This window comes from Astyanax mexicanus, chromosome 8, assembly GCF_023375975.1.
Source record: "Astyanax mexicanus isolate ESR-SI-001 chromosome 8, AstMex3_surface, whole genome shotgun sequence".
Classification (NCBI taxonomy): Eukaryota; Metazoa; Chordata; class Actinopteri; order Characiformes; family Acestrorhamphidae; genus Astyanax; species Astyanax mexicanus.
Genome location: NC_064415.1, coordinates 17,699,613 through 17,719,913, shown reverse-complemented (window position 1 = coordinate 17,719,913; position 20,301 = coordinate 17,699,613). Strand labels below are relative to the sequence as shown.

The 20,301-nt window shown below is 36.8% G+C and overlaps 2 protein-coding genes across 4 annotated transcripts; one reads left to right on the top strand and one right to left on the bottom strand.

Moving 5' to 3' along the window:
* Positions 1-559: 559 nt before the first annotated feature.
* Positions 560-3,358, bottom strand: nedd8 (NEDD8 ubiquitin like modifier). The gene is made up of 4 exons (XM_007233803.4): positions 3,166-3,358; positions 1,922-1,969; positions 1,648-1,730; positions 560-975 (listed from the first exon to the last, which is right to left on the bottom strand). Exons 1-4 carry the CDS (start codon positions 3,181-3,183, stop codon positions 855-857), a joined length of 270 nt encoding a protein of 89 aa, XP_007233865.2. The 5' UTR covers positions 3,184-3,358; the 3' UTR covers positions 560-854.
* Positions 3,359-4,419: 1,061 nt separating this feature from the next.
* Positions 4,420-15,046, top strand: gmpr2 (guanosine monophosphate reductase 2). 3 transcript variants are annotated; one of them, XM_007233804.4, is made up of 10 exons: positions 4,420-4,555; positions 5,117-5,295; positions 7,267-7,386; positions 9,003-9,086; positions 9,199-9,372; positions 9,530-9,611; positions 10,731-10,837; positions 10,960-11,002; positions 11,150-11,309; positions 12,979-15,046. In XM_007233804.4, the coding sequence occupies exons 2-10, from the start codon at positions 5,209-5,211 to the stop codon at positions 13,166-13,168; spliced, it is 1,047 nt and encodes a 348-aa protein (XP_007233866.3). In that variant the 5' UTR covers positions 4,420-4,555; positions 5,117-5,208; the 3' UTR covers positions 13,169-15,046. The 3 variants fall into 3 exon arrangements, with proteins under 3 accessions (XP_007233866.3, XP_015456927.3, XP_007233867.3); XM_015601441.3 differs by having other exon boundaries at positions 4,469-4,641; XM_007233805.4 differs by lacking the exon at positions 4,420-4,555 and adding an exon at positions 4,573-4,656.
* Positions 15,047-20,301: the final 5,255 nt, after the last annotated feature.

The following is a 20,301-nucleotide window of genomic DNA, read 5'->3' as shown; positions in this document are numbered from 1 at the left end:
TGCACTCACTATCAGGCTTTGCTTTAACTCTGATAATTCACATTGCCTTGCCATATGATACTTGCTGATACCAAGCCGTCCTGTGAGGTAATATGTTATGAACAATTTACATAATCCTATCTCATGACTTTAGACCCCTAATTCTAAGAAAAATTAGCAAAAAATACCATTATTTGGCCTAGAAGTAGAAGGTTAATCTGTTTTATTGTTTTAATGAATAAAAACAAAACCCTGAATGAATGTAACGCATTCTTGAGCTTCTCACAAAAGCCTTAATTCACAGAACTCTTGTAATTTGTCTCAAATGTTACTCGCTTAAGAAATCTATTAAATTAAACAACAATATAATCGGATTAATCATGGTCAAAATAAGGTTCAAAATTATAATGCCTCCCTTTATTTTTGTGTGAGACAAAAATATTTCTGTAGTCTTGTAAATCTGGCAACCCAGACCAATATCTGGGTTAAGAATGATTTTCAAGTTATTCAAATGCATTAATGCTAGTTTTAAAGGCTTTCACACCCACTGATAAAATACATATTCAGGAATCAGAAGCCGTGAAAATGCCAATGTGGTGTTTTATTGACAAATGATTCTACTGCATCAGTTTTACATTAACAATGATTACTCAGCTTTGCTTCTACTAAACATAAGAAACTGAGCAGGACAGTGCTCTATAAAGGATAAATTAGGGGACGAGGGTGTCGACAGGAAGATACTGCAGAACAGAAAGGCTTTCTTTTGCAAAAGCCAGTGCAGGTATTAACAGAGTGGAGTTAAGTCATATCATTTAAGGAGCTGTGGCATCGGTTGTTGAGGCTGACGGGGCATCTAACATGGGGAAATCTGGTGATTATAAGGCCTTCAGATGGTTGTTGGCACATTGATGCCCTCGCCCCCCTCTGAGGGCAAGGACCAGATGCAGTACAGAGCCACCCTGGATTTTATAATCTGCTGCTGTTTTCTCATCATTCCTAGGGAGGGAAAAAAAAAGAAAAGGAGAATTATTTCACGAGTTTTGGAATATGATAAAACACTGAAAGAGTGAAACTGAATTATATAACCACCACACCTCATCTGCAACTACACAACTCAATCCAGACATACTGGATTCCAGAGAATACCACAGCTGACTGCTGGGGGTATTTTCTACCCCTTTATACCCCTCTAACCTGCACCTGTCATTAAGTATGATGCTGTAAAGTGCTCCACAATTTCCTATTCTATTGGCAGTATTCCCTTTTGGCAAGCTGTGTGTATATTTGCACGTCTGTGTCAGCAATGGGTACAACTCATGTAAATTAATAAATAAATGTGAGGTATTAAGGTGCAAAAATCTTACAGAAAAAGAATATTATTCTTATCATAGAGGACTGAAACGGCTGCCTAAAAACCATATATTTCTTGTGAATGAGAGCAGTGATGAAAGCATATTCCAAACCAAGAAGAAATATGTGTGAACATATACTGGTGATGTGGCTATTTCTATATTAAATGATGCATCAACAGCACACTGTTTGTGTGATGATTTTTACTGTATATTTTTTTATTTTTAAGAGAGTGTATTTGGTATATTAGATTGCCTGGAATTATGTCCAAGGTTTTAAGTACATAAATATAGATATAGTCGTGTGAACTTATCTTACATCTGTTTTCCACTGTAGATGAGTCTTTGTTGCTGTGGTGGAATTCCCTCCTTCTCCTCCACTCTTTCCTTTATTCTCTCCACCTGCAGTAATAATTGAGCATTACACACTAAGCATTACACACTACCTTAGAAGACCCTCACAAATAATTATACCTTAATTTTCAATAGGCAGATCTATCCCACGTATCAACAACTGCCTCTAGTCCTACTCCATTGATATTTAAATATCCATACTGAATTCTACCTAGTCTATTGTCACTGATAATACGTACCTTGTCAGTTGGCTCAATGTCAATTTCAATTTCTTTGCCAGTCAGCGTCTGAAAAAATAGAAAACTACACAGTTAGTAAATGAACAACTAGTTTGGGATGATTACTTTTGGATCAGAAACACCACTAATCACTCCAACTCTTAACCAAAGATACTGGAGGTACCTTTGGAGTACCTAAAAGTGCACCTAAAAGTAAGGATGCATGGTGATATTGAAATTATACCAGGCTGCACAAGTTTTGGCTCTCCAGGCTTTGATTCTGGTGAGTGGGGAGAGAAACGACAGCTCTTCCACGCAGCCCTCAAAAGCCCAAAGGAATGACAAAATTATAATAATGCAGTGGAGTGAAATGCAAGATGTTTGAATTAAATGTAAAAAAAAAAAAAAAAAAGTAAAACACTACAGTAAAGATTCACAAAACACTTTGGTAAGTTGAGTAATGGACCATAAGTTATCTGCTTAGATACATTTACTTTAAAAAAGTGATTAATTAAGAAAGAAATCAGCACATTTTTATTTAAAAAAAAAAATCTTTTTAGAGCTGTTGTTCTGCTGTTCATCAGAATAGACCATGAACCAGCCAATGATCAAGTTTTTAAACCAACGAAACCCCATCCACTTTCCAAAACAGTAGTACTGGTACAAAGCAACAGCAAATTTAAACTAATTTAATGTGATTTAGAACACCCTTTTAAATCATTTTAACTGTTTAGGGATGTATTAAGAAATAAAAAGGCATTATGAAATATAACATATTACACACAGGCTTCCAATGCATTGAAAATAAATAACTATTAATGATTTTAGTTAATTGGATTTATTTACTACACAGATTTTATAGTAGAACATAAATTACAGACACTGGAAATAATTCAAGTCTGAAAGGGAGCATGTAGCTAGTGAACAAGTAGTTTTCCTCGTTTGTTAACAAGCTAAGGTATAGTTAACCAAACGCCTCCCGGGCAAAATAAGGTGCTAGTAGCTAACCTAGCTAACTAATCAGCCAGCAGTAAACTTTAGCTAACTCTCTCACTGTCCACAGAAACGCAGGCAACCTTTTTAATTTTCAAACGCAGACTGAAGACTGGACCTGAGCCTGATAATTTGTTATGTTAACTAAGCTAAATTATGTTAACCACAGCTCCAGCCTAAACTAAACACATCTCGGCTAGGCTAACACTACTAGCGTTAGCATGCTAACCGGCAGTGTGAATGAAACAGCAGGAAATGACCGGTTCCCCTACCTTCACTTTAATCAGCATTGTGGCTCCTGTATTGTGTCGCTACCCGCAATGAATTCACACAGCGAATAAAACAAATCCAACAGAAAATCAAGCTATTTATCTACTATATTCTCTCGTCTTTACTCTTCTACACATTCAACTGAAAATCGCGAACAGCTTAAAAACAATTCCCCGCAGCACTGCAGCGCTGATCATTAGTTCCTACTTAAAATATAAGGCTAAATTAAACTAAAGCATTTAAAGCTTAAAAAACACAAAGTATTATTACATTTATTAATATGCGCGTTTTACATTTTTATTTAGTGTTTAAATATTTAATACAGTGGCTTAGGGCTGCGAGTGTAGTCTTCGAAATGGGCCGTCGTTTTGTAGTCCATTAAGACATCACTCTGAACGAATGGGAACGGGACGAGTTTGACTGAAAAACTACAATATGTGATTTACTGTATATCGAAGGCAACTGTCAAAAAATATATAACCGCCTTTCCTGTCTTTCTTTATAGCTTGTTAACTAGCTACATTTCAGCGCTGATTTACAGGTTTACAGCTTCAGCAGAAGGTAATGACAACAGAAAACAAAAATAAATAAAATAAAATAAATTCCCCGCGGCCATAAAAGTACCCTTGTTTGACGTTTAAATAAAAAGTGACGAAAGACTGCAGTAGTAGTCTTCAAAACGAGCCGTCGTTTTTCCATTAAGACTTCACGGTGAACGAATGTGAAAGAGGTGGGTTTGACTGAAAAACTACAATTTGTGTTTTACTGTAGATCGAAGGCAAAATATTACCGCCTTTACACACAGCTATAGCTAGATTGTCCTCTTTCATAGCTAGTTAACTACATTCCAGCGCTGATTTACAGGTTCACAATGCCAAAAGAAAATCTAGCTATCTAGGTATGTACAATATTCCAGCTACTTAGCTCTTCCACACATTAAATTAATTAATTAATTAATTAATAAACTCCCCGCAGCCCTGCAGCGCTGATCATTAGTTCCGACATAAAATATGAGGCTTAATGTAAAGCTGTCTAAGCGTTTAAAACAAAGTACTGTATTAATACATGCATTTGAACGTCTTACATTTTTATTTATTGTTGAAATATTTAATAAACACTTATTTAACGTGTAAAAGGAACGGAAGACTGCAGCAGTGAGCGTCAAAACGGCCCGTCTTTTTGTAGTCCATTAAGACCTCACTTTGAACTAAAGTGAACGGGGCGGGTTTGGCTGAAAAACTACAATTTGTGTTTCACTGTAGATCTGGGGCAAAATATTACCGCCTTTACACACAGCTATAGCTGGGAATGCTGCGCATCCTTCCTGTCCCCCTTCAGAGCTGGTTAACCACATCCCAGCGCCGATTTACAGGTTCACAGCTTCAGCAGAAGGTGATGCAATAGCCATTATGCATTTAATATAGCGTGTAATCGCTACCAGGGGCTAGATGTGTAATATCATCTGTAATCAAGACTGGGTACGAAATGTAATAGTAAGCTAACCTAGCTATTTTTGTGTTAGTTAGCTAGTTACTAGCTAGCTAGCGAGCTAACTGCCAGTTATCTGCAGAAATAGCTAACTTAGCTAACCAGCTAACCTACCTAGCTAGCTAGGTTATGTAACTGTAACAGATGTAGACATACTGTAAACAACAGGTGTCTAATATTTGACTACGTTACATTTGTAGCTGGTTAACTAGTTAGTTATGTGTTTATAAGTAACGTAGATACCATTAGTTTAATTTAGCTCTTGCGAGAATTGAGCATTAAATAGATCAAAATAGTCTAGCCTACTTTGTTCTAGAATTATCCACGATTGTTATTCTAAGCTATCATTATTTATTAATATAAATGAGAGTTAAAAACACCTGCAGCTTCGTCCTAGACGACTTTTGACATGTGGGAGGGGTTTTCTCATGGCTGAAGAGGCCTCTGACATTTCTTTTTCTCTAGTTAAACAAACAGAGAGTATAAGGACACAGAGCACACAGCTGCTGTTCCTGAGAGATCCTGCTCGAGTCTGAAGAACTTCACATCTGAAAACCATGCCTCGCATCGAGAATGACATCAAGCTCGACTTCAAGGACGTCCTGCTTCGCCCCAAACGCAGCACCCTCAAGTCTCGTAGTGAGGTAAACTTTTTTAATATCTTAGTTCATATAAACTAAACGAATAGCACTGTTCCAGCCATCATGGTTTCTGTGTTTGGTGTAGTAACATACTGTTGTTTGGGCTTTAGTGGCTTTAAAATGTTTGGGTCCATTCACCACCACTGTAAATGTTTCTGAGTGGAAGTTCCCCTGAAATGTTTTTTGTAGGCCTGCCATAATAACTATATCTGTTTGGGCAATATATGGTCCCAGAACTCATTTTGGTAAATGAGATTACTTCATTTTAAATGAGAAATTCAGTGTGAAATGGACTTATAACAAATATGAACAAATATCGAATAGCCCACCTCAATTTACTACCAGCATTTTGAAATACAGCACTTTTAGCCGATGCTCCCAACAGGATTATAATGCTAGTGATAGGGGCATAACAGTACCCATGCAAAAATGTGCCCTATTTTTACACCATTAATTCAAGCTCAAAGTAGCTCCACACTTCGTTGGTAGAATTCTGAGTTTCCTGACTCTTAAAAAGAGGGAATGAGAACTGTGAAAGTGCACAGGTTGTTTATTAAAACACTGTTTATACACACAGTACCTTCAGCTAATGCTAACCTCACACCAAAGATTTTTAAGCGATTTCATTGTTGCAAAATAATGAGTCTTACTAGACTGAAGTTGCAGTAATGTCATCTCGATTGTTCAGTGTAAGATGGTTAGGATTGAAGGTTTTAGCCGTTCAAATAAAATCAACCGTGTTTAATATTATCGTAATTATTAAGATTTGGCTCATGCAAATAATTCTGTGAACAATGTAAACAACCAATAGGAGGGAACTGGGCAAACGTGGGAATGTTTCTGTTTACTCAACCAGGGTTGTATCCACATTCTGCGGTGTTTTGTCTTTTTCTTTTTGGCTGTTTTTCTGAACAAATTACTGCAAACATAAATGCAGCTGTGGCCAAAAGGTGCTTCTGTTTCTGCTCCTCAGTTAAACAGCTTCTTTTCCTGTTAAATTCCACCAGAAGCATGATGGGAAATAATTTCAGACAGACTCCAGTTACAGTCTTAGTCTGTGACTATAAAGTCTGTGTGTAGTCTTTAGACGTGAGAGGGTGTTAGACTTTAGCCTATGAAAAGTCTTCTTAGAGTCTTTTCGAAGTCATCTACTGTATGGTTAGCATAAGTAAACTGACAAACACTAACAAAACTAGAGCTGATAGGTTACGTTAATAGTCACATTAGTTTTGGACTGATGTTGGTGCATCAGGAGTTGTCAAATATTGCAAGCACAACCGAATATGAGGGTTATTAATTTTACAATCTTTTTACCTATCCTACCTATTCCTTCATGCTTGTCATGCTTGTATTTTTTTAATTAACTACCCGTGTACTGTGTGTATTTTTTAACAAACTACCCATGTACTTTCAAAGTTCTCAGTGCCTCATTTTAAATGTCAGTAGCTTGTTAGGTAGTGGTGTAAAAATAGTCATTTCTTTGCATGGTTTTTAGCTGTATGTCAGAATGCTAGGGGTTAATGGAGGTGGGCCATTCAACAAAAGTTTGTACTCATTATAATGTTTTACTACAACCCAAGTCCATTTTACACAGAATTTCTCTTTTAAGGCCGTTTTTATGTCACTGATATAGGCTACTGATAATAAAATAGCACAACAATGTAATTACCTCCTTTTTTCCAACAGAGAATGATATTATTAATAATGCACTCCCTGTAGCCAACAAAATAAAGTAATTTTGGTCAGATATAACCTGCATCGGCTTGATATATCACAAAACTAGAACAGTGAAGAATTAGCTTTTATAATATTTAGGAAAAAGTTGCATTATATGTTTGATAAAATGTGATCTTACACCTGACATTGCACATCCTGTATCACACATTACAATAGCAATGCTGAAATAAACAATGCTGCATCTCATCTCCATGTCTTACATTTACTCTCATGGCTTTTGTTTTCTCTTTCTCTTAGGTGGACCTGATGCGCAGTTTTACTTTCAGAAACTCAAAAAGAAGTTACAGAGGTATCCCTATCATAGCTGCTAACATGGACACGGTTGGAACTTTTGAGATGGCTTTGGCACTCCATCAGGTATGAGTGAAGTAGAATAGTGTTCAACCAGTTATTGTCTTTTCACTCATCATACTTTCCCAACCTTGAACCTTCATATTGCTGTGTTTTTGAAAGTCTCAGAATTGTTTTGTCTACAAGGACCATCTGGTATTCTGTTGTTTAATGCACTTTTCACTAACCTTAAACAAGAAGATTCACCCATAGGCGTAGGAACCGGGGGGGATGGGTGGGACATGTCCCACCCAATATTAGAAACAGGTGGATTTGTCCCCCCCAAAAATGATATCAGTTCGCTCAGGTCAGCTGTACTATTAATGAGGAGACAGACCGGACCAATCACGGAGCCGGTTCAGGTATTAAGTCACGCCTCTCAGTAGAAACAGCCAATCAGCTTGCTGGTTTTGCGGCGCGCGGAGCAGAGGCAGTTTGCTGTTTGGGAAGCCCCGCCCCCTCGCTGTGAGATGTAGCAGCGGGATCGGGACGCAGCAGCTTCAGCTGATTTTAAAACAGATATGGATATACGGAGATTTTTCTAAAAGAAAGGTAACGATAGGCTAACCACTTCAACTGTGATGATATGTTTCTGATAGCTGGTTAAAAATACACGTCTCTGAATCAGCACACAGTTTAAACCCACTGTGATTAATAAACTGCAGCTGTGTTAGTGTATAAGCTTATCTTTGGAATTAGCTAGATTGGGAGTCAGGGTTAAAGGAAAAAAATAAAATATATATGTAATGTTTCCCTGTGCCTGATCAGCTAATCACTTTAATTTTCAAACTGTTTATTCATTTAGGATTACAGGACTTACTGTGAGCTATAATGAACGAAAATTGATTTAACTAACTAGTTATCTAGAAGCTGGATGTAGATGATCGCCAGAATTCCGTACAGTACTTTAAGTTGGTAGTTTAAAGCAGTTACTTAACCCCGATCACTGCCCTAAACTAGTGTTTTCCACCTGATCAGCTAATAAACAGTCATTTACTGAGTTTACCTGTTAAAATCCTTTAGCCCCCTATGGAGCCTAAATTAATCATGTATATCCACCAGAGGAAGCTCTAGAATATGCAGAACAGTTTTAATATGCAGTAGAATATATAAGAACTGGGTTGAGAAACACTGCTGTAACGTGACTTCTGTTCATTTGTATTTCACAGTAAGACCACATAGCCTGACGTTTATAAAAGTCTCTATGAAACGTAAAGTTACATTCTTTTACATAAAAGGACACCATCTTAAGAAGAGCTCTCAGTAGAAAAAAATAAAGGTGCAGGAGAAAATATAAATATACAACAGAATTGACATGCCAATACGTAATAATAATAATATTAATAATAATAACAATAATAATAACAATAATAATAATCTGTTATATTATTTTAAATATTAGGTGATAACTCAGACATTGCTTGCATAATTTTTCTAACAACAGTAGCTGTAATGTGGAGTAACATGTTTAGGTTGTAAAATCACCTTATAATAATAATTTACTTTTAATTAAAAGTAATTTCCACAAATGTTGTTCTAGGAAACTATTGGGTGGGCTTGGGTTCATATTGGCAAATGTGTCCCCCCCAATATCAAGCCCGCTCCTACGCCCTTGGATTCACCAACCCCTTGTTTTCTTCCAGTTCTCTCTTTTTACTGCTATACACAAACACTACTGCGTAGACGACTGGAAAGAGTTTGCAGCAAAGCACCCAGAATGCCTAGAGGTAATACATAATGTATTATAGTTTAATTAAACATTATTGTGCTTTGAATGACCCATAGTTAACATTTCTTCTCTCTATTTCTCTCTCCCTCTCTTGTTATTCATCTCTACAGAGCTTAGCAGTCAGTACGGGTACAAGTGAGGGAGATTTTGAAAGGCTAGGTGCCATTTTGGAAGCTGTGCCAAAGGTCCAGTACATTTGTGTGGACGTAGCAAACGGTTACTCTGAACATTTTGTGCATTTTGTGAAGGACGTGAGGCAGAAGTTCCCCTCTCACACCATCATGGTCAGTGTACAAAGCTTATAGCACAAACACAAAATAATAAGATAATGAGATTCAGTTTACTTCTGTAATAAGATAATAGTTCTCATGGCTATAAACACAGTTGTAGATTATTATTACATTGTTTTTATACATTATTTTATACGTTATTTTTTTCAAGGCTGGTAATGTCGTCACTGGGGAGATGGTAGAAGAGCTGATTCTGGCTGGAGCTGACATCATAAAAGTGGGCATCGGTCCAGGTAAAAATACTGAAATTATTTCACTTGATTCTGAGTGATTAGTGTTAAATTTTAGTGTTTAGTGCTGTAATGGTTCTGTAGCAAAATTCAAAATTGGCAGTCTAAACTTTGGCTTACAGCATACATAAGACAAAGTGTGTTTATTCATTTATTTGTTTGGATAAGTTTCCAAGAGCATGACCCCTATTTTTTCAATTCCTTTTTTCCACAGTTATAATTTGAGAACACACTTAACCACATATTCAAATCACAAAGGCTTGTAAATTAGATAATAAATTAAATTGTACAAAAGCATTGGGAAACATGCTCCATCACTGTTTTTTCCCCTGAAAGTCAAGGGAATTAAAAAAGGGTTTAACTTTCTTTTTTTTGGAGTAACTGTCTTTACTGTCCAGGAAGGTTCTTGAACATTGCTGTGAAGATTTGTTTGCACTGACTTCCTCAAAAAACACACCTAAAAGTTTTAAATGGAGCATCATAATTCCATGCATTAATGCTGGGAGGTTTTATCCCCCTGTAGCTGAAGCCTGCCATTAGGCATGGCATTGGGCATGGAGCCAGTAGGTTGATGTTTATATTTTCCAAAGAGTTCTGTTCTATGGGCAATGCAATACTTTCAGGTAGGGCTGGAAGTTTAATCAGTTGAACTTGATTAATCAAATTACTGATTTAATGCGATAAAAAAAGATATAATTGAGGTTGTACATGTTTTAAATATATCTAAGTATCGCCCAGCTCTACTTTCTGGGACTAGACAAGTTGTGTGTGTGCATTTGCACATCTGTGTAAACAGCAAATGCAGCATAATGTAGCTAAGTGCATTTATTAATATCAACAAACACCCCTTTGGGTGTGAACCGGTAGTGCTGATTGAATTGTTGATACAACATTATGACACAGAGATATAGTTTGAATAGCAGAGAGTGGAAAATGGTGGGTAGGCAACATGTGCACTTTATTTTCAGACTTTTATTATTCAAATAATGTTTGTTAAAAAAAAAAAAAGGTAAATTATTATTTTTTTTATCCTAAATGAACCATGTTTGTTTTCCATATGAGCATGTATTAATCTTTTACCATATCAATTTATTTGACATTTCCCTCTGTTTGTCTGTGCAGGCTCAGTGTGTACCACCCGTAAGAAGACAGGAGTGGGCTACCCTCAGCTGAGCGCTGTGATTGAGTGTGCCGATGCTGCACACGGCCTGGGAGGACACATCATCTCTGTGAGATATTCATTCTGTAGCTATGAGTGCCTAGTTAGTTCACTGTAGAGACTAAAGACTGTAGATGTTAATATTACATATTTTAAAAAAGGTAATATCATTTTTATATGTTTCTCACTCAGGATGGAGGATGTACCTGCCCAGGTGATGTCTCTAAGGCTTTTGGTGAGTTTGCTCTGTAACCTGAAGGCATTCTTCACTAAACTTGTCCTTGTAATCAGACACTGGTTCTTGGTGTCCAGTAGATGCATTAGTAGTCACTACATACATTCTGACTCTCTTCGACCTGTGTCTGTGTTGTGTGACGGACAGGTGCTGGAGCAGACTTTGTGATGCTTGGTGGGATGCTGGCAGGTCACTCTGAGAGCGGGGGTGAGATCATTGAGAAGAACGGGAAGAAGTATAAACTTTTCTATGGAATGAGCTCTGACACGGCCATGAAGCGGCACGCAGGAGGAGTAGCGGAGTACAGGTGAGAGAGAGAGCTTGGAAAGTACAAATGTTTACAAAACATGATTTTTTATTTATAACTAGACATTTTATAAACTAAAATCACTACATGGTAACTACTCTGTATTAATGATGTACAGTGATGAACAGTAACAAAGTAAATGTAATTCATTACTGTACATAAGTAGTTTGTGTATCTTTTCTGAAGTTTTTAGATTTTTACTTTAATTCCACTACATTGTGCCAAATCTATTGTTACTTTTGTTGTTGTTGTTTTTTTGTTTTTTTTTTACATTTTTATGTTTGCATGAAAGTATAAAAATGAAAGAAGCGCAAATCAAATGCACCAATCAGGATACAGCATACACATTGTTTTGAATTTGTTTAGAATTTTTGGACATGCTGTAGCTATGAAAGATGTGTAGTAAGGAAGTAGACCTACTTTACTACTGTACTTAAGTACTAAAATGCTGTTTCTGTACTTCCTGGAGCATTTTTTAGTTAGTTTAATACTTTTACTCAGTAACATTGTTTATTTGCTGCATCATTACTTGTTATAATTATAAAAATGTTAGGAATCATTACAAACCCACATTATCACTAAAGCCAGAGCAGTAGATGCTCTGAACTGTCACCGAATTTGATGAAGCTCCTCATCATTGAGTGAATCAAACTGATCTTGTAAGAAGACCACGCTGCTCCCGTTCTGACTTTCACTGTGAGAACTTTCCACTGCTTTCTGTAATAACTACACAAAACAGACTGTACATTTACTTTAGTAGTGCATTTTAGAATAAACTACTTGCAATACTTAAGTACAAAAAATATTGAATACTTTAGTTCACAGGTTAAAGAACACTTTAACTTTTACTTAAGTCACTTTTTTGATAGAGCACATTGTACATTTACTGAAGTCTGGGTCTCTAACACTTTAAATCTCTGGTAGCTTACCAGTTCCATCATATAGTTCAACATTAGCAGCCTAAGTTTTTTTAAGTTTTTAATAAACTTGTGACAAAGTTGCATAAATAAATCTTAAGCGAAATATTTCTGAATATTTCTGGGAGGGGCTGTATGTTTTTAAGCTATATCTGGACAGGTGTACCAGCCATTTCCCAGACATTATGCTGCCAGCCCCCTATTACAAAATCTGTGCATTAAATGTGAGGTGCTCTCTTTTATGTCTTTAATGCCAGCTCTCTTTAGTTCTAATTCTTCTACCTTTTTTGTTTTAATGGTGGTTAAATAGGCAGATAAAGACTGTTTGCTGTTCTGATATCTCCATGTTCCCAGTAGCTCTTTTATCAGCTCCATTAGCAGCATCACAGTTACTCAGATAAAAACTGTTCTAGCCAGAAAAATATCCTGGGACCTTCCAGACACCCTGTTTTTAGGATATATAGATATATTTAAATAATACCTTACCAACTGTACATTTTAAAATCCTGTTTATTTATGTAAAAATCACTGTGCTATTCATAATAAAAAAAATTGAATAGCAGAATATGTCACTGCTGATGCATTTGCTGCTTGTCCACACATGATAAATACAGTGTGTTGTGAACATGTCTTTAAATAATGTAATACAGTATTTTTACCATATCACCCAGCATATATAAGAATATTTATTGTGTTATAAATTTAGGCCATATAATCCAGTCCTAATTAAATGTATTATTTTTCTGTGTCAGGGCCTCAGAGGGTAAAACAGTGGAGGTGGTGTATAAAGGTCCGGTGGAGGTCACAGTGAGAGACGTGCTGGGGGGTGTCCGCTCCACCTGCACCTACGTTGGAGCTGCTAAGCTGAAGGAGCTGAGTCGCCGCACCACCTTCATTAGAGTGACTCAGCAGCTCAACACTGTGTTTGGTACTGATAACTAGACTGCTGCTAATACAGGTTAGCACTGGTTCAGATCCAGAGTGAAGGTCTAAAACAGGTCCTCATTTGAGCAACATAGCCTTTAATGAATGTCATGCAGTGGGTTATATTTTAAATATCTGATGTATTCTTTCTGTAGTAATTATCTGATACAGAGACACCCATGTTCACGTTCACACTCAGACACACACACACAGTACACACCAGGATTAACCACACACATTTTGCTCTTTTCCACAGTGTTTATGATTGCAACGACAAAACAATGAGTTGTTGTTGTATTCCAGTACTTTTATATTTACATGAATTTTCCATGTAGTGTTCAGAATGTAATAAGAATCGTCCATGAAGCATTTCTGCTCTTTTTTTCATTCTGTCCCACTTAATGGTTTTAGCACTGCACAGAATGAAAGCTCATAGAGTTTATTTTTAATGTTCTCTTAACAGGTTTCTCAGTTCTAGCCTTCACTGCCCTTAATTCATTTACACTGTGTTTCATTGTCTTAATTTATAAAATATTCTTTAAAGAAGCCTTATGTTTCCTCTATGCATTTAGCAACTACAGACAGGTCTATTAGTGTTTGGATGGAAAATACATTTAAAGAATAACACTTTTTTTGCAATCGAACTACTCATATGTATTTTATATTGGAGAAATTACTATAAAGTACTTTCATGACCAGACACTTCATGGCCTGTTTCCTCATTATTTTAAGACAAATTAAGGGAATAAAGTATTAAGGATTGATTTCAAGGTGCTGAATTTGCATTTATTAGCTCTTCTTGGGAACACACGCCGTATACACAGGCTCAAAAGCAAAAAAAGTATGTTAAAAGCTGCTCAGCTGGTTTGGGATCAGGTGACAGCGTGGTTAGAGCATTCCATTACTTTACAAAACCTTCCTCATGCAAATTCTGCACTTCTGCACAAACAACTCCAGGACCTTTATCCTCTTAATTTGGAATGGAATAATGAGTAAACACGTCACACTTGATCCTGAAATCTAAATCAGTCAACAGGCTAATTAATTTTAGGCTTGTAAAAAAGGAGACACTAAAATAGCTGTAATTTCTAAACACAATATTAAATGCAGTATTTCTGTTAAACCCCTTGAATTAAACCCAAAGGTCCACATTAATATAACATTTGGATTGTAATTGGGTAGAGGCAAATGTACAAAAACAAATGTTAATGTCCAAATACTTTTAGACCTGACTGTATTTTAGTCATTTGTTTTATTTATGTTTTTTCACTGTTGGACCAAAATTCAGAAAGCACTTTGACACAGTCATTCCACATCACTCCTTATTCAGTATAACTAAAGTCTTACAACATGCTCTATGCACTGATGAAAGAATACAGACGTTCCTGTAACCTGATTATTTGATGTGTTAAGTTGGTACAGTATATACAGGTACTGTATAAGCATGCTACTATACTAAATGACACTGGACACAAACTTACATTCCTTTGCACAGTTAAAGAGTGTTTTGAACAACTCTAGTCAGTCCGCTGCAGCAACATTTCACTCTTTCAATAGAGAATCTGCTATCTGTGTGTAATTAGCATTGTCTTAGTAATTGATGATCATCCTAATGATATGCAGTCTGTTTCAGATTCATGCTGCTGGTTAAGAATGTCACAGAACCAAAGCCTTTAAAAACATAATAGTTAAAAATAATGGTTCCTATATAATTTGGTTGTTTATCTATATTTTAATGAAGACTTATACACTTTTTGTGTGAGTGTGTATGTCAGTAACCTGGCTGATATACATTTAGAATGCCCTGAAATATTTCTCTTTTGTCTTTTTGTTTCTGGCAGGAAAGTATTTGCCAAATGTTCCAAGTGTTGATGAATAAAAAACGATTTTAACAAATCACCGTTTCACTGTTTTTTTTTCTTACTGTTGATGTTCTACTTGTATTCTACATTTAAATGTGTTCATACAGGTGGGTAGATGTAAATGAAGAATGTTTTTGCAGATATGACTATTGAAAATGATTTCAGAGTTGGAATCATAACATTAGAAATTGAAGATAATATTGTAGCACCCTCTTGTGTTTAAACCAACACAAAACAGCCAGTACTTTCCCTGAAAACAAGTTTTTCAGACAATGCATGAGCAGGTGTTTCTTCTTAAAAGTAATCTAATTCTTCTCTTCACTACAAATCTTCTAACTACAATTTCTCTATTATTTTTCACTAAGGTTCTCTGGTATATTTTTTCACTACATGTCTTCTGGTGCTTCATACCTCCACTCACTACAGGTTATCTGATACTTCTCTTTATTACACTTCTCACTGCAAGTTATCTGGTGTTTCTAATTATAGGTCCTTCAATACTTCCAATAGATTCTAATTCATAATGTGTATACTGTTTTAGCAGGAGAAGCAGGGCAAAAAATAAGTCATCTTATTCAATCAATCAATTAAGTCAATTTCACCCGCTATACATCTGATTCCATTTGTTTAATCAGTTGGTCAGTCTTTAATCAACTGATCACATTTGCTTTTGCTTGACTGGAATAAAAACCTACTGCCACACTGGTCCAAATGTTTGGACTTTACACACCTTAAGTCAGAAGTTTGGATACATCTCACTTAATACAAGATTTATACTGTTTATACTTACCTTATCTGTTGCATCACTCAGCATTAACATAATACATAAAAAATACAGAAGATCAGTTCATGTACTATGTTGATGTACACAAATTTATGGTTACTGGATAAATCATTTATCTGGGTTGTTTAATGAACACAATTTTTAACAGATATGTTAATGTGAATTAATAAAAAAAAATAAGTAAGATAAGATTTCGAATAGATTGAAAGGATCTAAATTCAAGGATCATTATTTGGCAAATTACAGCTCACTGTTGATCTTTTTATTTATGTGCTGTAATTGCTTTTTAATGTTAAAAACTTACAACCTAATTAATAACTTAAAAAATGCCTTTATAAACAATTTATAAAGGAGGCTTATTTCATGCTTTTTAACTGATTTGTTACATAAAGAGTCTAAATTACTGTGTGTGTGTGTGTGTGTGTGTGTGCGCACATATACTGAGTGAATGACTGGTTCAACCGGTTCCCTACTCATGGAAAATGAAAGAACTGCTGACAGAATTTAAACAAAGGTAAGAAGTGAGTATCTGTGATTGCTGAAACATTCATTTCAAACTATGTGTTCAAGTGGACTAAATTATGTCAGTAGTTTTATGAGTAACTTGTGGAATGCAAATCTTTAAACTCTGATAATGACCAGAATAAACAGACCAATGTTCAAAATAAACATTTAGTAATACGCTTTTTTTTATAGAGGTCCGTTTAACATCCAAACAAGTTTAAATGCAACTTATGAACTGGACAAAACTATTAGGACACCTGCTTATGTATACTTTCGTGGTGTAATTGCCTCTAGTGTCCATCAAAGGCTTTCTTTTAGATTTTGGACCACTGCTGTTAGGATTTGATTGTGTTCAGTGTCAGTCGTTTTAGTGAGATCTGGATGTTGGATGGCCACAACATTATTGAATCTAATACCAAATGTCCCAATGCCAAATGTATTGGATGGAGCACCATCATTGCAGAGAACACAGTTCCACTGTGCCACAGCTCAATCCTGGAGAGCTTTATAACACAGTAGCATATACATGGCATTAGGCATGGTGACAACAGGTTAATTTTAATCTGCTCCACAGAATCCAATTCTGTTTTCTGTTTTTTACATCTGTCCATTTACTGTACAACCCATTTTTACCACCAAACATGCTTGAGATGACTGTGTGTGTGTGTGGGTGGGTGTTCAGGAGGTTACTGAAAAGTAAATTGAAAGTAACTCTCTGAAAGTCTCCTGTGAGTTTGAAGAAAGTAAGAGCAGGTAAGTAATGCTGAGTTTTAATGTTTATAAATGTCAGATGTTTTTTATGGCAGTGTACGAGGGGTTAAATGTGGTAAATTACACTGTAGTAGGGATTTATAATTGACAGCTTTTTCTTACTCTTGTTTGAGGGACAGCTCTCCACTAACATCAGTGGGTTAGTCTGTAGTTTGTGTGTACTTAGTCTGGATCTCTGAATTGTAAAATCTGTCAAAATTAGATTTTAGTTGTTTATTCTAATAAAGTTTGTAATGTAAAAAAGTGAACTACACAGAGGGATGGATTTGTTCAGACTTGTGAAAACACCTTGCTGAAAAACAGTGTGACCCGGTCAAGCTGGTTAAGCTGGATTTCTGGCATAGTGGATTCATTCCCCTTTGATAGTTTGATAGTTTATCTGGTGTATGAGCATAAACAACCTGAGTAAACCAGTCAACAGCAGTACCAGGCCTGCAGACCAGCATAATCAGGATAGAGTCAAGTGCTGAATCAGGATAGATACAGGAGCTGAATCAGGATAGATACAGGAGCTGAATCAGGATAGATACAGGAGCTGAATCAGGATAGATACAGGAGCTGAATCAGGATAGATACAGGAGCTGAATCAGGATAGATACAGGAGCTAAATCAGGATAGATACAGGAGCTGAATCAGGATAGATACAGGAGCTGAATCAGGATAGATACAGGAGCTGAATCAGGATAGATACAGGAGCTGAATCAGGATAGATACAGGAGCTGAATCAGGATAGAGTCAGGAGCTAAATCAGGATAGATACAGGAGCTGAATCAGGATAGAGTCAGGAGCTGAATCAGGATAGATACAGGAGCTAAATCAGGATAGATACAGGAGCTGAATCAGGATAGATACAGGAGCTGAATCAGGATAAAGTTAGGAGCTGAATCAGGATAGATACAGGAGCTGAATCAGGATAGATACAGGAGCTGAATCAGGATAGATACAGGAGCTAAATCAGGATAGATACAGGAGCTGAATCAGGATAAAGTTAGGAGCTGAATCAGGATAGATACAGGAGCTGAATCAGGATAGATACAGGAGCTGAATCAGGATAGATACAGGAGCTGAATCAGGATAGATACAGGAGCTAAATCAGGATAGATACAGGAGCTGAATCAGGATAAAGTTAGGAGCTGAATCAGGATAGATACAGGAGCTGAATCAGGATAGATACAGGAGCTGAATCAGGATAGATACAGGAGCTAAATCAGGATAGATACAGGAGCTGAATCAGGATAGATACAGGAGCTGAATCAGGATAGATACAGGAGCTGAATCAGGATAGATACAGGAGCTGAATCAGGATAGATACAGGAGCTGAATCAGGATAGATACAGGAGCTGAATCAGGATAGATACAGGAGCTGAATCAGGATAGATACAGGAGCTAAATCAGGATAGATACAGGAGCTGAATCAGGATAGATACAGGAGCTGAATCAGGATAGATACAGGAGCTGAATCAGGATAGATACAGGAGCTAAATCAGGATAGATACAGGAGCTGAATCAGGATAAAGTTAGGAGCTGAATCAGGATAGATACAGGAGCTGAATCAGGATAGATACAGGAGCTGAATCAGGATAGATACAGGACCTAAATCAGGATAGATACAGGAGCTGAATCAGGATAGATACAGGAGCTGAATCAGGATAGATACAGGAGCTGAATCAGGATAGATACAGGAGCTGAATCAGGATAGATACAGGAGCTGAATCAGGATAGATACAGGAGCTGAATCAGGATAGATACAGGAGCTAAATCAGGATAGATACAGGAGCTGAATCAGGATAAAGTTAGGAGCTGAATCAGGATAGATACAGGAGCTGAATCAGGATAGAGTCAGGAGCTGAATCAGGACAGAGTCAGGAGCTGAATCAAAACAGAGACAAGAGCTTTAATGTTTTTAATGTTTATAAATGTCAGATGTTTTTCATGGCAGTGTACGAGGAGTTAAATGTGGTAAATTACACTGTAGCAGGGATTTATGATTGACAGCTTTTTCTTACTCTTGTTTGAGGGACAGCTCTCCACTACATCAGTGGGTTAGTCTGTAGTTTGTGTGTACTTAGTCTGGATCTCTGAATTGTAAAATCTGTCAAAATTAGATTTTAGTTGTTTATTCTACTAAAGATTGTAATGTAAAAAAGTGAACTACACAGAGGGATGGATTTGTTCAGACTTGTGAAAACACCTTGCTGAAAAACAGTGTGACCCGGTCAAGCTGGTTAAGCTGGATTTCTGGCATAGTGGATTCATTCCCCTTTGATAGTTTGATAGTTTATCTGGTGTATGAGCATAATCAACCTGAGTAAACCAGTCAACAGCAGTACCAGGCCTGCAGACCAGCATAATCAGGATAGAGTCAAGTGCTGAATCAGGATAGATACAGGAGCTGAATCAGGATAGATACAGGACCTAAATCAGGATAGATACAGGAGCTAAATCAGGATAGATACAGGAGCTGAATCAGGATAGATACAGGAGCTAAATCAGGATAGATACAGGAGCTGAATCAGGATAGATACAGGAGCTGAATCAGGATAGATACAGGAGCTGAATCAGGATAGATACAGGACCTAAATCAGGATAGATACAGGAGCTGAATCAGGATAGATACAGGAGCTGAATCAGGATAGATACAGGACCTAAATCAGGATAGATACAGGAGCTGAATCAGGATAGATACAGGAGCTGAATCAGGATAGATACAGGACCTAAATCAGGATAGATACAGGAGCTGAATCAGGATAGATACAGGAGCTGAATCAGGATAGATACAGGAGCTGAATCAGGATAGATACAGGAGCTGAATCAGGATAGATACAGGAGCTGAATCAGGATCGATACAGGACCTAAATCAGGATAGATACAGGAGCTGAATCAGGATAGATACAGGAGCTGAATCAGGATAGATACAGGAGCTGAATCAGGATAGATACAGGAGCTGAATCAGGATAGATACAGGAGCTGAATCAGGATAGATACAGGAGCTAAATCAGGATAGATACAGGAGCTGAATCAGGATAGAGTCAGGAGCTGAATCAGGATAGATACAGGAGCTAAATCAGGATAGATACAGGAGCTGAATCAGGATAGAGTCAGGAGCTGAATCAGGATAGATACAGGAGCTGAATCAGGATAGATACAGGAGCTAAATCAGGATAGATACAGGAGCTGAATCAGGATAGATACAGGAGCTGAATCAGGATAGATACAGGAGCTGAATCAGG